This window comes from Clavelina lepadiformis, chromosome 3 (assembly GCF_947623445.1).
Source record: "Clavelina lepadiformis chromosome 3, kaClaLepa1.1, whole genome shotgun sequence".
NCBI lineage: Eukaryota > Metazoa > Chordata > Ascidiacea > Aplousobranchia > Clavelinidae > Clavelina > Clavelina lepadiformis.
Genome location: NC_135242.1, coordinates 2921488 through 2938496, shown reverse-complemented (window position 1 = coordinate 2938496; position 17009 = coordinate 2921488). Strand labels below are relative to the sequence as shown.

Below are 17009 nucleotides of genomic sequence, written 5' to 3'. Positions count from 1 at the left end.
AAATTAACCAAAAACAATTCAATTTGACCCCAAAATTGCGACCCACAGTTAAAGAAGCCCTGGGTTAGGCTTTGCTTGAAAGTTTTAAAAAACTGATTTTCCGAAACCCAGTTTTTTATAAACACCATTTCCAAAAGCAATTACAACATTCACAACACGACTGCAGTAACTATAGCAACGACAAGCGATAGTTATAAGGAGCTTGCAATCTTTGCTTAACGGTTCGTTTTTTGCGCTTTACAAACGAAATACTTCTTTCAACGCGATACCTGATATAGGACAAGTAGTCTATGCCTTGTTTGGTAATGCTCCCAAAGAAACGGCAATACTCATGTTTTCTGCTTTAGTCAAAGAATATTTATTTTAGAACCAGACATATTAAGCAGCTTTGGTAAACGATAAAACGAAGATTTAAAACTAAACTTAAACCATAGACATCAAGTAAACGTGAACAACTCAAGAAACAAGGCATATATTAGATGATAATAATTAATGAAACAAAATAACTGCACAAGAAGCGCAAAATGTAAGATAAGCCGCGACCTTTGCACTGCTGTTGCACTAGCTACATTTCACCTTCAAAAAGCGAATGAGTGTACTGCGCAGTAATTCATCTTGCAACATTTCATTTGGAAACGAAAAAACTGAAAATTTAACCAAAATGCAAGAATATAAAATCTTTGTGCACCTTAGCGCCAGCTAGCGTAACAAAACCACAAAAGTATGACTCGATAACAGACACAAGAGGGACTGAATCACGCGATGACGTTGTTCTGTGAAAATCGAAGTTCAGACAATGAGCCATTCCAAAATGTAGAACTGAAGCCTTGCAGACGTAAATCTAATAGCTAGTTCATCATCTGCAGGACACTTTGTGATTGCGCACGTACAAAATAATTCCTAGGTTTGCGTTATTACTCTGCAAGCTTAAGCATGACAACAATGTCTGCGTTGCATGTATGGTGCTTTGGCGATGTTCTTGTTGGCGTAATTGCACACAAAGCGCTATGTAACTCAATGCATTAAACTTCAGAGCTTGAACTTTGCCGGCAAATAAAAGTACGCTTGTATATATACGGCCATAAACCGCTACATACCGCGGTACGGGTGAAAGTTTATTCGGGTTCACGTTTTTTTAAGAATATCACAAAGGTGATTTGGTTCAAAGTAAACAAAGGGGAGGTGGGTCATCTAGTAGCGGTTGATTCCTGGACAAAATAATCATTTCCTAAACAAAATAAACATGTCTGGATACCACACAATACAGCCTGTTGTTGCTGATTACGGTACTAGAGCTATAACGGATATTATCTTTAGGTACAGACCAATGCTTTATGTGTGGCTTAGTATTAACGCATCAGCGGAAAAAACCTCCGCCAACAAAATGAAAGAACATATACGTCATACAAGCCATATAACAAGCTATTAACACTGAATTTACACAGTGAAGCTCAAATTTCAATATTTTGTCATTTAGATTGCGGATTTTTGACATTTAATGCGGCGTTTTTAATAATTTCACTGGTATTGTGCTAATTTTTTTGCATTTGATGCATTTACAAGCGGGAAATGTTACAGACAAACACAATTTGCAATCTGTTTAACAATTTAATTGTCTAGAATTTGGCAATTGTATTCTCAGGTGGTAGAGCACATTTGTATAGTTGGAAGAATTTAGCTAAAGTTCAAGTACTAATTTGCTGTTTCATCACATCATTGATAGCTCCGTCACGGGCGGGCGGTGAGATCTCGAGCTCGTAAGGAGAAAGGAGACTGGAAGGGGAAGGCTTGTGACGAAGCCAGATCGTTGGAGAGATTTTGACGAGGAAAGTTAGGGACCGTGGAGTGTCCTCCGCTGAGATAAGAATACACAAACGAGTTAGGACGAAACGATGATGCAAAGGTAGTGCTGCTGCACATTTGTGGAAACAATCCAAGGGAAAAATCTTCACTTGGATTCTGTTGACGTGTTTCAGATGTGCAGGGTGGAGTTATTTCACTGATAGGGTCATGCTGACGGATTTGGTATGCTGTTTGTAACGTAGAAGAAAGGTTCCCGCTGATACCGGGCTGTGGCCGCATCTCATACAGGCTGTGCCTTGTATGATGATGTTTCACTCTCTTGTCTGGATATTGCAGCAGTGTATTTTGATTCGAGTCATCATTACATGAAGTGCTAAGAATGGAGCATTGCTGGCGATTACTCTTTGCATAGATGATTCCAGTAGATAACTCACTGTCCAGCCTTGGTCTCTTGCTTGGCTGATGTGAAACCAAAGATGTGTCTCCAGCCTTGCGCTTGATCCTGACAGACACTTCGTGTCCAAATGTCAGAGGCAAGACATTGGATGAGTTTTCAAACAAAGTATCTTTATCTAGTTGTGGAGAGCCTTTCTGCTCCTTGACTGGCCATTTGATATCTGAATGTTTTTGAAACTCTTGGCAAGCAGACTTTGCCTTACTACGAGTAAGAATTCCAGATGGATTGACAACATATTTTGCATCATCTGAAGGCAGGCTGGAGCCAGAACGACAGCTATCAGCTGACCTTGACTTTCGCAACATCTTCGACGGGATATTGGCCGATTTTGATAGTGATTTTGGCGGTGTGGGCTTCACCTTTCGAATGGATGGTGCATTTGGACTGAAATTCACTATTTTGGATGAGGTCTTGGTACGCTGATGTGGATCCGCTGTCATCCCTTCTAGGTTTAATTTTCTTCTTGGAGACTGATGGGTCTGTGCAGCTGTCGGAACTTTAGCGTCGCCTAAAGTTTCATCAGATTTTCCAGAAAGGAACAATTGTTTTTTGCACTCCCTGAAAATTGCTCGATCATAGACACTAAGTGACGCGTATTTATTTAACCTTGGGCTTTTTCTCAGGACTACTGCACATTCCTGCTCCAAAACAAAATTGACATTTTTCGTGGAGATGGAATGCTTAAGGTTAGGTTGTGAACCACGCTTGGATTTTTGCTTTTTGTTGTCCACAACGTTGTGAACAGAGATATTACTCTTTTCTGTTGTGACCTTATCAGAACAAGAGTTTGATGTGTGGATTGGCTTGTTTCTTTTAGTAGAGCGTTTTGGCAAGGGATGTGTGGTGAGTGAAGTATAAGTGCGGAGTGTCTTTTGCCTTTCAGAAGTGCTACTTCTCAGTTTTTTGGAGCACCTTGGAGAGACCGAATTTTTCTTCGGATTGACATTTAATGCAACTGCACCATTTCTTCTTACTGCTTTCCTTTTCTTTCCCTGCTTTGATGCTTTCTTTTTCAAAGAGCTGGTCTTTGTTGTTTTCGGCGATGTACTTTTCACACTAATCTTGCCACTATTATCACAAGGAGATGGGCATTGGCCTGGCACAGCCGCACTTTTGTGACGACCAGCAGGAGATTTCTTGTTCTTTCGTTTTGCAGGACTCACATTAGGCTCACAACTTGCACTTAATCTGCTTTTGCTTCTGGTTATTATTCCTCTCGGGCAAATTTTCTTATCTTCGTCTCTTCCTTCAAGTATTTCCGTCTTCCCGTTTCCAACAACTCTGTGCACATGACGTCGTTTCGCTGACTTATGTTTGCTCAAAACAAGAGCCACTGGGGACCCGGGGGGACTAATCACACTTTGCGACGAGTTAACACTGGATGGTGAATTTGAATCATCTTTCTTTTGAATTTTGAGATGTGCCAGTGTGGCTTTTTCCAGCAATGGACAAACTTTCGCAGTAGTACTTCTGGTTGTCTTTTTATCTTTACATGTTTTCATTGGTTTTTGTTTACTAGAAACGCTCCTTTGTTTCTCCGAAGGTTTTTTCTGCAGTTTCTTTTTCAAAGCTTTGATAGGCTTGAATCTGAAGAAATATAAAAACACAAATTCAACTTAGCACTTGCCACCAATCTGACACCGAGATATACACTAAGAATAATGTCCCATTACTCAATGACAGTTACCTATTCCTATTAACAAACACCAAATTGCGATAATAAACAAAATGATATATTCCATGTTCATTGTTACCATATGTACCTGGCTTTTGTGTCTATAGCCTTGTGCAATTCATCTAACAATTCCTGAGAGCTGGGTCGTTGATCAGGATTTGGGTGGACCATAAGTGCAATCAATTCTCTGTGAACATCAATTTAGTAAACATTTCACATCAATGACTGTACGGCGTATATAATAAATTAATAATGCACTTATTAATTCTACTAAGAGACACCAACTTCTAGATCGTTACATATAACACCAGTTCTGTTATTCACGATATATGAATACAGTTGTTAATGCGGACCACCTTGTTTCATGGAAAAATGTTGGTTTAGTGAGGTATCCGGATAATCGAAATTGAAGAAATATTACAGGATTATGTCAGAGTCGGACAGCGATGTTTCCTGATTAAAAGGGTGAAATGCATGGAAAAAATCCATTCCTAACAGTTTAATGTTGGATAGTGAGGATTCTAGTCTTTTAGGGTTGGGTTAAATCAGGCGTGACTACACTTAGGTCATAAAAGTGAGTTAAAATAATACGCTAATATAGCAACGTATTCCTCTTCATATAAAAGAAAATTTGGCCTTAAGTCACAATGCAGCAATAATATTAACATGTAGCATCAAATGGGAACGTGTGGAATAACATAAACTAATAATTAAGACATGGAAATTAAAAGTGTGAAAGCAGGCATCCTTTTAAATCCCCTGCCATCACCCTACTTTATGTCATTCTCAGAGCAGATTGAAAGGAAATGCAGAATTCCTGAACCCTGTGGTATTGTTAGAAGAATTGACAATTTAGCAGAGAAAGCAACTGATATTAAATGACTTTTGAAGTGTTTCGTCCAACCTAATTTCAAGTTATGTTTTCTAAAACATTTCATTTGCTCAAACTTCCATAGTTAAATGAGTGGTTTTTCATGCATGATCTACAAAAGGGTTACAAGAAAGTTCTGCTGTTCGTTTGTTGGTCGGAAGTCAGTCACAGAGAGTAGTGTACTAAGGACTTGTGCAAACAACAATAAATGAAGCAAGCTGGTGTTTTAAATTTTAAAAAGTAAGTGTTTGGTAACATTTTATAACAATAATCATTTCCAAGCAGATGATGTCAGGAGAATTAAAAGGGAAGGCTGAAAGAATAAGCATCTTGCAGCTGAATGGAACAAAAGCTATTGTGGTCATTGAGCTCATAACAATTTTACATTTGCAGAGCAGGAAGCTGATTACAAAAGTATGTCCAAAAGCTTGGAATAGCCACAAATTATTATAGGCATGAAGTTACGCATGGTGTTACAGCATTTGGCTGTCGAGCTTTTTTAAGAAATTGAGCAATTGGCGTCTGCCAATCTATGTAGCCTACAGCAGGAAGCAGAGAAAAACCCTTAAACATACTCTGAAAAAAAAAAAAAACCACAAAGAACATAATTACTCACCGTAATTTCGAGGCACTGCCTACTATGCATGTACACATGAATGCTTTCTTTCCGTTTGGTGGCTTGCACGGAACACCGACAGGTTTTCTCAAAGAGGTTTTATACAACAAGTCTGCAATATCAAGCCTTGGATCATCAAGCAATGCCTCCCCAACTGGTAAAACATCACTCCCTTTTCGAACATATGTGCCAAGTAGGACTTTCTTAGTTGAAGCGTCCATGAATGTAATACGATCAATGATAGCCCAGAACATAATCCCTGCACAGAAAATCAAGAAAGATAAATCAATGACCAGTGGTCACGACCACATCGGTGCAAGGCAGTAAGCAGACTATAAGTAAGCGCTTCTCCTAACAATGGGCCCAGCCCCAATCTTAAATTGCTACAAGCTGGAAGGCAGCTATTATACCTAGAGAAATTCTGGTTGTTTTGAAGTTAGTCTATAATAATTGCGGCTTTAAAGTTACAAAAATAGCAAGAGAGAGAACAACAAAACTTTTCTTGAGTGAATAAGAATAAACAATGTTGTTACGTCGGTTGAGTACCTTCCAAAACAACTACTAAAACTAAAGCTTCCTATTTTCCTGAGCCAAAAAATATAAGATTAAAGACTCGAGCATATTTTCAAAAAAATGCTATAAATTCAGCTTCGGGATTAACAACTTACGGTGTTGTTACACAACACTTTTCATGATTCAGTATGATACTGAACTCTTACCGAGAGCAAAGACATCCGCCTTTGCTGTGTAATGACCTTGGAAAACCTCAGGTGCCATAAAAAAGTCCGATCCACATGCTGACGACAACCAGCAGTTATCAACATTGATTTCTTTACCAACACAAACCTAAACATGCAGAATATGTAACACATGAGTTGCCTGTGAGTGTCAGGAACACTTTTCACAAACCCTTGCTTACTTTTGATAGACCAAAATCAGCAATTTTCAAAGTTGGCATTAAATCGTTACTAGAAGAACCAGGCAATTTTGTTCTGACCAAGATATTCTCCGGTTTTAAGTCTCTGTAAAAGGAAAAATCTTTATAAAGTGCATTTATATGACAAATCTGGAAATAGCGTCTTCTCACAAAAAATCAACATAAAATAAAAAGGTTCGCAACTTTTGCACTGTCGAACACTATTGCAAGGTGGCCCGAAAACACAAAAGTTTATATGTTATATCATATCAATTAAAAAAATATCAAAAACAATAACACAAACACACCTGTGCACAACATTGTTCTTGTGAAGAAATGCTATTCCATCTGCCAGCTGAGTTATGAATGAGCTATTGAGAGCTGGAATCGGCAATCTTGAAAGTAGATAATCGTTCATGTCGCCACCATCGCAATATTCCATGACAAACCACAGATTGTAGCTGCCTGTCTGAAGACTGCATTTGCCTGTAGTTCCAAACAAAATATATTTACAACACAGTAATTCATTCAGAAAAATATGAAACGTTTATATATAAAAAAGCAGTAAAACCAACACAAAAAAATATATGAAACAGCAGAAACAGTCCCTAAACATGAATGAATGTACCTTTCAAAGACATTTCTACAAGATGAAGATAGCTGGCTGAGGTCCGATCTCCATGCCTCATGGTAAGCATTTCTCCACAGTTTTGCAAGAAGCATTCTTCAAATCGGATTATGTTAATGTGCTTTTGCAAGCTGGACAACGTCCAAAACTCTTGAAGTGCTAATTCAACGTTCTCTGGAGCGTCGCAACGAACCTAGATGTAAGAAAAGCCAAGAATGTTGCAAACATGACACCCAACGCTGGTACATTTGATACTTTCCAGTTAAAATCATTTCACAATGTAGACAAAATGTAGGTCAAATTTTACAACATAATATTTGAAAGAAACATGTTTACATTGATTTTAAAGTTCAACTTTGCATAAATACGTATATAAACAGGTCTTCAGTATAGATATAACATTACCTTCTTTATTGCAAAATCTTCCACGTGATTCCCATTCTTTTTGGCCTTGAACACAGTTCCAAAACTTCCCTTGCCAATTTTATCCTTCAGTTTATAGTTTTCCATTTTAAATAGTGTTGGACTCTTCTTTAATGTTCATGGTTTGCATGTATGCAGATAGTCCATGTGGTAATATGCAATAAGCAGCAAACAATGCAAGATTGAACTGGTAACAGTAATCTTTAATTCATGTTTCAAATAGCATTAATTTTCCTACAACATAAAACCAAGCTAAAATGTGTCAACTAGTGCGATCGTTACAAAACATCTCATATCATACAATTTAGAATTGGTAAGATCAGATAGTATAAGCATTAAACTGTTACTATAATGTTAATACTGTATATGGTAAAATTGGTACAGTTGCTACAGCAAAATTATACTATAACAGCACATTTAGGGGATTGCAAAAAATTATTGTTATAAAGAAATTGACATAAACCATTACAAAATTGTTGATTTTGTTGAATTTGGTTTAACAAATATGCATAAACCAATCGGGTTTGTCTGTGTATTGAAAAACCATAAAATTGGAAAAACTTGCACAGAAAATACAGTGCACAAAAATAATTTCATTACAATTATGTAAAGAGAGATGTAATTTGCACAGTACTGCTTGCCATATAGAAAACAACGTTTATGGCAGAGATGATGGCTTATATGGTGGTTGATGACATTATAAGTGTTCTAAATAATTTTGGAGACATACAAAGAAGTGCCGCTGTATGCGAATCAACATTTTAAGCAAACGTAGCCAAACACCAAAACAAGAATTCTACCCGGACCGACCGAAATGTGACTTTGACGTTATAAACAAAGTCATAATAGACAAACTATACTTTATTTAAGTATAATGTTGCTAAAAGTCAAAGAAATGGTGATAAAAATTGCCACAATTGTACAAGAACTCTTTGTGGTGGTACAAGTAGCCGTTTGTCTTTAACTGCTATGAGAAAAACATATATAATTACAAACTATGTTAAAAATAGAAGATTGTTTAACAGCTGAAGACAAAATTGACATTACATTTGATGCTTTCCTATTACAGTACAAAAAACAGAGATTGGGTAAATCCGTTTCGGAGTCGCTACAGTACAGGGCAAAGTTTAGAATATACAAGTCATTTTGTTGTACTTTGTTGTGTGCAAAAAACTTCCAATGTTAGAATGCTATGCTACTGATCTATAAACCTGGCTGGTAAGGACGTTATTTTTACCGAGACCACAGAGATGCAAGGTGGCCAAAACTGGGGTGATCAGGTGCAAAATGGTGTGCTAGGTGCATTTTTCAGTGTGCACTGAACAATGACCTAAACAAATGCGCAATTACTTTCTAAAAAATAGCAGATGTTGGGGAGAAGTAAGCACAGTCTAGAAAAATCTTGAGGATGCAGTTACCATGCTTTCCACTATGGTCTATAGATATTTTTAAAGCAGCGAGTGTCCAAAGCGTCATAAAAACAAGCAAAGTTACCTCATTCCAAAAGTTTTCAGTATTTTACAAGTCAGTAAAACCTCTCTCTGAAACTATGAATACACAAAAAATTCATGAACAAAAACCACTATAAAAAACATTTACTACAGTCTAACAGTGTGACAGTGATCTCTTAGACTGTCCACGACTTTCATATCCAGTAGTGTCAAGAGCAGCCGACCACGCAGCGTTAGATTTTTTGGGTCCAACTTATCAGTTTAATAACTGAATAAGGTGGTGAAACTTCACTGGATACAGTGAAAGTCTTACAAACGCCTGCTGTAATGCGGTTAGTTGGTACTTGGTAGCCTATACTGGTAGCGGTAGGGTTGTAGCCTATACCACAAGTGTAATAATATCGGTAAAGCCGTAATAAGCGAACGCAATGCAGATCACTTTCAGGCTACTTTATACAGCACACCGTAGGCTTACGATATTTGAAAAAACATGGCCTACGTAGCTTAGACTACCGCAAAACTTCAAAGTTAAGGCAAGACACCGAAACCGTCTAGGCTAGCTTACGTGAGAATGCGGCAGATGTCCATTCTATCCCGTCGACAGTCCACACATAGCAGTGACAGATAGAACAAACAACGATAAATAATTGTTTTCCTGCAAATGTCATGGGTCACTGGCGATTACTGAAGGTCGATTTTACGTAAAATTGTGTTTCCGTGTTATTTTTTGCAAACTTTTTAAAATTATTAGGGCACACAATTAATATAATGCAAGTTACTGCACTATTAGTCTATTATAACTCAAATCTTTTTATTCATGAGCTTATCTTTCTGTTGGAAATTCAATATATAGCATAGTAAGCAATAACAGCCGAAGTTCACGGATCAGCTTACTGAATTATTTCACTTTCATCTTAAATAAAATCTACATATATTTCGATTATATTTTTGTAATTTAGTGGTTTTACTACCAGTTTCAACGTTTTTATTTTTATTGTTTTTTCGTTTTTTATTGTCATCCACATTATTTTTATTTGTTGTTTCTGTATTTCCTCCCATAAAAGCTGATGATGCCATTTAGGCAAAACTAGGCTCAGGCGCGTTTTTTTTCTCTCTTTTATCAGAAAGCCTACTTACTCATTAAAAGCCTATATTTAAGGCGGAATAACAAGTTCCCTTATTTACAGATTTTATGCTAATCATCTTTGTAAATAAGGTTCTAATTTACAGGTAGATTTGACTGCAAGGCTGTTAACTGTGTTGCCTGTTGGGATATCACAGCATTGTAGGCCTACTTCAAGCCTGATGTATAATAAATTATTTAGGTTTGCAAGAATACTACAAAATATTCCAATTTCTGTATTTCGGCCATATACAAAACTATATACTCCCTAACTATTCTATATTGCAGCTTTGAGTTTGCAATTGAACACTTGCATAGCGAAGTCAAGTGCAAATGCAACACAACTCACAGTTGACGGAGACCATACAACAAAGATGGACAAACTGCGGCTCGCCGACATATTTTTTGGGGCTCTTCTAGCTGAATAGTAATATCCATTATTGTTCATTATCCATTCATTGTTTACCGTATTTGCATTGACACTACTGATTTTGCGACTCGCTGGTGTTTGGAGTTTTCCGCAAGTGACTCTTTCATTGAACAAGTTTGCCCATTCCTGCCACATAATCTCTCTCGTGTAGTTTCCGTCTCTACAATTGACTACTCCACTACAAATAAAAGTTTTGCTGTTTAAGACTACTCAAGTATGAAGTAGTTTTCGATTTAAAGTATTTGGTTGGGAAAGCACAACTTACCACGAACTTGCTAAAAGCAATACAAGTGTAGGGAAATGCATAATTTTATGAAGCGAAGTACTTTCAGGCATACTTTTGTCCTTTGTCAGAGCATTGTTACGTGAAAATCAAGTTGTAGACTGTATATCAACGCTTTGTGCAGTACCATAGTCATTTAGTAGCAGAAAAAATCTGCTTAAGTAAACTACTTCGTTACTAACCACCACTGCGATATAGTACAATTAAAGCAAAGGATAGCCTATAAACAAACATTTTTATTTTTTTTACAGTAATATGTAAACTGTTTTACAGCAGCTTAAGTGCATTGGTAAAAAGCAACAATAGAAATACGAAGCTTTGCTGATTTTGAATCAGCAATGTCAAGATTTCTGCTTTCAAAAGCAGAGTTGAATGGTAACAAATCTTAATCTGTAGCGTATTGCCACGTCGACAAAACTCTACTGGTGCCCTTCATTATAAAAATATTGCTAGAATCTAATTTGTGTATTTATAGTCACTGAAATGCCGACAGGGGCGTGGAGGGAGGAGTCAATCAAAACATGAATGCAGCTGCCCCCACTAAAAACGTTGGGCCACCCTTTGATAAAAATGCAGTTTTATTATCAGATTTTCAAATGATACTTCGTCAGTTCCACAACTTGAATTGTTAGAAATCTTCATAAAGTTCATCGTCCGGGTCTTGGGGCTGTTTATATCCGGCGAATCTATTTCCGTTGTTTTGATATGAATGTTGCCTTCCTGTTGCGGACATGCCTCCAGCTTCCCCGCTAACTCTTCCAGCGTCCACAGGAAAGTTACGGATGTTATTTTGCATTGGGTGATGCCCGCCGACAGCTCGGTTAAATTGTTCCTGCTGCTGAAACTCTGTATCTTGATATTCTTGTTCGTAGTCGTCATACTCGTAGTCATCCGAAGCTGGCTGGCTGTAGTGAAACATAACAGCACAAGTAAAGAGCATGTATGTAGGCGAAAGGGGCATAGAAGGCATAGAACTTACAAATTTGCCATGTCGGGATGATTTTTATGAAGTGACGTCGTGCGCTGAGATATCGGTGGTGGAGCATCAAGTGACGTCATATTGATATTTAGACGCTGGTTGGTTGGCGATGCTAGATTTGCCCCCGGACGACTGTGAATCGAATTTCTATATTTATTTGCGAATGTCATACCAACTCAACTACTTTCAAATACAACCGCTAAAGTGTTTCTTTATGCACAGTAAATAGACTCTTTACGGCGGAACTCGTATTAGACGTGTTATGTACGTTTTTACCTTCGATTATTATTTGCCTTGATGTAGGCTTCTGTACTAGCAGATGAGGCTTTTGCATAATCTAAAATTGCAATTAATTAATTACTTCTGCTTTCTTGGCAAGCATACTGTAGCTGTATGAGTAAGATGGATGAGATAACATGCCTTTAGCCTATATATTATAAGCAAATATTGGGCTACTTGGGCAATTCAAATCTGTTTAAAGAAATTTTTACCAGGGCAATTTATGTAAATACAGAAATGTTCTAAAAACTATTTTAAAACAGCTTTCAGTGACTATACTTACCATTCGGTTTAGCTTTAGGCTGATGCACTTGCAGACTTGAAACTTTCTTGCGGTAACAGCACACCACAGCGACAATAACGAGGCAAGCGAGAACGACGGTGACAGGAATGAGAATGATCAAAAGCAGTCGAAAAGTTTGCAAGTCGCTTTGCTCAAAGCTCTCTTGAACAGCTCTCAACCGAAAGTTATACGAAGTATCGGGTCCAAACAAGTTTAAAGTGTAGTTGCCCACGTCGTCCTCTTCAACCTAATGAGAGGAAAATAGGCTAAAATTAACAAGTCCGCTTTATATGCTATTTCAATATATTCGTGACATGTCAAATAGTGCTCATTACCTTAAGGAAATGAAACACAAGTGTTTGGTGTTTTTCTTCCCTCAACATGTAGTAATTTCTCATCAAGGTTCCTGTAATAATATGAATATGTTAGACTGCTTATATGTGTCATGACTCAGGACATATATGAGTTATCAAATATCTTCCGTCTACTTCATGGAAGTTTGAGCGCACGTAAGCCACACAAATATAGCTGAAGCATTTGAACGCCTGAACCGAACGAGCTGCGCATAACAGGTAATGCCTTTCACGATATCTGAAAAGGCGTTTTTACGGATTTTCACTAAACTTTGTTTAACTTAAACATTTTAAACACAAAACCTCGTTCGTTTAGTTGCAAATCCTTTTCAATGCTATGCATGATGTTAAGTTATTACCATTTTGGTTTATGATTTGGACAACATTCGCAACAGGATTTGACTGAAAGCGAATAACAGTCGTCGCCTCCTGACCTATAACAACTTCGTACACAAAGCTCGAAGTAAAAATAGGTGGGTCTGCAAAAATTAAAAAGATAGTTTTGATAAGTGTTCAGGTTTTCCTGGCTCGATGCATGGATAGGAATGGTATAAATAAACTGCTCTACGACTCACAAAGCACTGAGATCACAACTTTTCTTGTGATATTTCCGTCTTTACAAGTGGCTACTTCATCATCATCCATATAACTTGCCGTTATATTAAGTGATAAGGTCTGAAAATATAAAGCGAAAAATTGTTGCATTTCATTGGTGCGTGAAAACAGCAATTTTTATGTAACTTATAGCGCAAACTGTAAGTGGCAATAATAAACATATCGTTCACCTTATTTCCTGAATATGTTCTGTCCCTGTAGGTTAATTCCACGATTCCTGTTGTGCCGCTGCAGTTGAAAGTGATATTTTCGTCAGCATTCACTGTGACTGAGCTAAGTTCGAAATTTACTTCTACGTCTAAAAAAAATTCGTTAAGTATAAATAACTCATGTAGTGCCAGGGAAAATTACTACATCTTCACAATATGTTAAGTAGTGTTGATGGCGAGCCACGTGCCGGATATGGACACTTTCTTGAACACATGGAACCAAAACAAATAGGCTAAGAACCTTTTCTTACCTGCCTTCACCATTGGCCAGCAAAGCATCAAAAGCATCAGCAAACTGTAAACAATCGGATGCACTTGATCCATATCTTTAGTTTAAATTTTTTATATTCAAATCAGTTACTTCTAAAAAAAAAGCAAACGCGTCATATTATAACATTTCCGCAACTCAAACCAACAGCAAATCACAAAAGCATTTCTTCTAGATCGAAACTCGAAATGTTGAATGTTTAAATGTTGATTGGACGTTTAATAGGGTGACTAAGATATCCATTAAAATAATTGAATGACGTCATCAAACTCGTACATACAGTGACAGGTTTCCAACTGAGGTGCCCACTTCGATACCTAAAGATCTGATTCATACTAAGGCTGGCAACGGCTGTTTAATAGCATGGTTGCTGTCTCATCACCTTTTGCAGATACTAGCGCGCTTATCCTTGTGCAATAACGTTCCACAAATTGCTTAACTATCAAAAGGTAAGACTTCTCACTACATGAATCATCGAGCGCTTTGTAGCGTATTTACAACATATATTCTGTTGATTCTTAAAATCAGGAAGCGGAAATTCTTTTGATAAATTTTCTATGTGCACTATAGGGTCTGTACGACAAATGTAGCAAGTGCGGTTACGCCTACACTGCACACACGCCGCGCCACACTGTGTTACCAGCAAATGACCACAGGGAAGCGAAACTAAAAGACTTGCATTGTTTCACTCCTGTCACAATAACATTTTAAAGTTTTAACATAATTTCACTTAAACAACATCACCAACATACTCTTCGGAGCAAAGCTTTGAGAGGATTCACACACAGTACGACAACAGCAGGCAACATGGTTAAAATGGAAGATATCTGGTGATAAATAATCGAATACAGTACTTTCAATTGGGTTCTGTTGTTTGTTCATCGACGTTTCCAAAACATGACGATATGCAACGCATATTAAGAGCATATTTACTTAATTAGGCAATGTTATCTTGCATTTTACGAAACGTTTCTGTCAATTTACATCTGTTACTATTTATAGCTCAGACTTCCAGACTACGTCACGTTGTGAAAATGTCACAAAATGTTTTCCTTAATTGTAAAAATTAATAATTCAAACAAAAATACTCAACCAAAATACCTATTAGTTTTAAAGATTGTTCGTTATTCGTTGAAAGTTTTTCATGCCGCACTAAACTTTGCTAGCTGTGCATATAGTAACCTCGAAATTGTGTTGGTGTTCATATACTTTGTTCTTTGGTGTTTTGACATTGCTTGGAATCACTGATTCATGGAAATTTTTGGCAACCCTCTTATAAGTGAAGTTCATAATCTTGTTAATTGAAAGTGTAACGGCTAAAATTGCGGGAAGAGATTTCAATTAACTTTATTTTAATTATTTAGTAGCTCGTGTGCTTTGCATTTCAAACTGATAACATTCTCTGCAAATGGCAGTGCAATTTTGAAAAGGTTCTTATCAACAGAACGCGAAACGCACTTTCATGAAAGGCGCGACAAACTATTTTACTTTACTTTGTAAACCATTGCTACAACTGCTGATCCTTGTGGCTGCTATACTTGCTTCTACAAGCCTTTATCACACATAAAATGTTATTCAAGTTTTAGCTTAAGTATTTAATGTAAGCTGACACCTCGAATCTGGCCCGGTTGTGAACCAACGCAGCAACTGAATACGAAACAAGCTGATGGTGACGTGAGACAATCGAACGCAAGTCAGCTAATAATTTTAACTGTTATTCCGCTACTTCCTGGTTTATACGTGCGGTCAATGACATCACCATTTTATCGAAGCAATAGAACCATTACGATACATTTGGAAGCTTCTTCCGGGTCAAAATACGTCCGGGTACGTAAGTTATTTAGAATTCAAAAACTTCTTTTAACTGGCTTTATAAGTAGTAATCATTACCGACTGGATTGGGTGACTGAAGCGGATTCATCTTTTTTCGACTTTTCTATTTTCGTACCTTCCTCGTTTTTTTTAGCCTGAGAAAATCGCGGTGCCGGTAGCGGTATTCAGTTGGGTTTTATGTCAAAAGTCAGAGTAGAAATTCCTCTATGAGAAGATGTTTGATGTTCAGAGTTTGAACTGTCTCGTTCAAGCAACGTCAAATTCAATCTGTCCGTCTCGTAATTAATCTAATCGGTTGAACAGTTCTGAAATGAAATCGCTATCAAGTCAAAGTATAGACTTGATGAACAATTTAATCAAAGCTACATAGCTTTAGCACATGACAAAATACGAAGCTGCACTTGCAGGAGGCGGGAAGTTGCACTTATCAAGCTCATTTAATGTTTATTTATTCACAGTACCAGGTAATTTGCGCGGGTAATTTTCAAATATGTCCTATATCATGAATCATGAATTACGCATACCGGGCTGGAAGTCTTGCATTTGCCTTTCATTTTGACTGTTCCTTTATTAATCAAGAAACCAAGATCGGTTGGGTCATATAAATCGTGATAATTTAATGTAACGGTTCTTGGCTTGGGAATTATGGGACGGCGGTTCCCGTCGGGGACGGGCACCGAGCGTTCGGCACAAAATATTTCTCTTGTTTTCTCAGTGTTTTCGCAATTTCATAAATATAATGCGGCAACCCTTTGTGTGCAATGAAGTTAAATGATATCACGACCTAAAAGTCAACTATGGATAAACATTCGTACTACTGACTAAGCCGTATAAACACGTGGGTACAAACCCAAAATTTCACGCAAGATCTAGCAAATAACATTTGTTGCAATCACGATTTAATCATGTTTGTATAATTAACGGACACAAAGCTGACACAAACCATTCATTAACCCTTGCCATGAGAGCTATTCATTTTGCAATTGTTGTTCAAAAGAGGGGTGGATCTGAGATTCTTCCTTCCTCGTTGCAGAGCCTCTGAAGTGATGAGACTGGGAGGACGCTCTTCCGTCACCATACCGGGAACATTCCAATCCTCCTGGACTTCCGGCTTTGTAGAAGGAGCTTGTTTTGCGCAGCAGTCAGCAACCTTCGTGTTATTGTTTTTGGTAACGATTAAAGACTTTGTTTCCGGTCTGCTCTCGCTTCTATTCGGACCATGTGTCTCTGTTAAACTGGAAGAGTTTGTTTTTATCTTGTGGACTCTGGAACTTCCTGAACCCATTTTTGCGTCAGGTCGGACGTGAGATGAGAAATCAATTTACACCAGGCATCACTATGGCAACCACCTTAGCTATATAGACTCAAAGACTTGATGTTCACCTTTCATGAATAGAAATTTTCATTACAAAAAGCATTTTACAGAAATTAACGGTCATCCAATGCACTTGATGACTTTGCTGTTGTTTCTGTTTTTATTTAATGACTAAGAACTTAAGGCACATACCTTCACA

General features: G+C 37.5%; 3 protein-coding genes across 4 annotated transcripts; all 3 read right to left on the bottom strand.

Moving 5' to 3' along the window:
* Nucleotides 1-342: 342 nt before the first annotated feature.
* On the bottom strand, nucleotides 343-9467 carry LOC143448563 (uncharacterized). Of its 2 annotated transcripts, XM_076948372.1 has the most exons (10): nucleotides 9406-9432; nucleotides 8884-8936; nucleotides 7372-8719; nucleotides 6967-7159; nucleotides 6647-6824; nucleotides 6342-6444; nucleotides 6142-6268; nucleotides 5423-5681; nucleotides 4024-4122; nucleotides 343-3847 (listed from the first exon to the last, which is right to left on the bottom strand). In XM_076948372.1, the coding sequence occupies exons 3-10, from the start codon at nucleotides 7474-7476 to the stop codon at nucleotides 1729-1731; spliced, it is 3183 nt and encodes a 1060-aa protein (XP_076804487.1). In that variant the 5' UTR covers nucleotides 7477-8719; nucleotides 8884-8936; nucleotides 9406-9432; the 3' UTR covers nucleotides 343-1728. The 2 variants fall into 2 exon arrangements, with proteins under 2 accessions (XP_076804487.1, XP_076804486.1); XM_076948371.1 differs by having other exon boundaries at nucleotides 7372-9467.
* Nucleotides 9468-10892: 1425 nt separating this feature from the next.
* Nucleotides 10893-13777, bottom strand: LOC143448564 (uncharacterized). Its single transcript, XM_076948373.1, has 9 exons — nucleotides 13646-13777; nucleotides 13356-13483; nucleotides 13146-13245; nucleotides 12930-13049; nucleotides 12553-12623; nucleotides 12218-12464; nucleotides 11932-11992; nucleotides 11656-11787; nucleotides 10893-11581 (listed from the first exon to the last, which is right to left on the bottom strand). Exons 1-9 carry the CDS (start codon nucleotides 13716-13718, stop codon nucleotides 11305-11307), a joined length of 1209 nt encoding a protein of 402 aa, XP_076804488.1. The 5' UTR covers nucleotides 13719-13777; the 3' UTR covers nucleotides 10893-11304.
* A 2151-nt stretch (nucleotides 13778-15928) lies between these two features.
* On the bottom strand, nucleotides 15929-16874 carry LOC143449768 (uncharacterized). Its single transcript, XM_076950088.1, has one exon. The coding sequence runs from the start codon at nucleotides 16778-16780 to the stop codon at nucleotides 16445-16447; it is 336 nt and encodes a 111-aa protein (XP_076806203.1). The 5' UTR covers nucleotides 16781-16874; the 3' UTR covers nucleotides 15929-16444.
* Nucleotides 16875-17009: the final 135 nt, after the last annotated feature.

Excerpts from the sequence above, each read along its gene's own strand:
- LOC143448563 (XM_076948371.1), bottom strand. The coding sequence starts at position 7,476 with ATGGAAAACTATAAACTGAAGGATAAAATTGGCAAGGGAAGTTTTGGA. Across the intron at positions 6,269-6,341 it reads CTGATTTTGGTCTATCAAAA|GTTTGTGTTGGTAAAGAAAT; the intron begins GTAAGCAAGGGT and ends CTGCATGTTTAG. Across the intron at positions 4,123-5,422 it reads GGCAGTGCCTCGAAATTACG|AGAATTGATTGCACTTATGG; the intron begins GTGAGTAATTAT and ends TGATGTTCACAG.
- LOC143448564 (XM_076948373.1), bottom strand. The coding sequence starts at position 13,718 with ATGGATCAAGTGCATCCGATTGTTTACAGTTTGCTGATGCTTTTGATG. Across the intron at positions 13,246-13,355 it reads GAACATATTCAGGAAATAAG|ACCTTATCACTTAATATAAC; the intron begins GTGAACGATATG and ends TTATATTTTCAG. Across the intron at positions 11,993-12,217 it reads GCCTAAAGCTAAACCGAATG|ATTATGCAAAAGCCTCATCT; the intron begins GTAAGTATAGTC and ends TTGCAATTTTAG.
- LOC143449768 (XM_076950088.1), bottom strand. The coding sequence starts at position 16,780 with ATGGGTTCAGGAAGTTCCAGAGTCCACAAGATAAAAACAAACTCTTCC.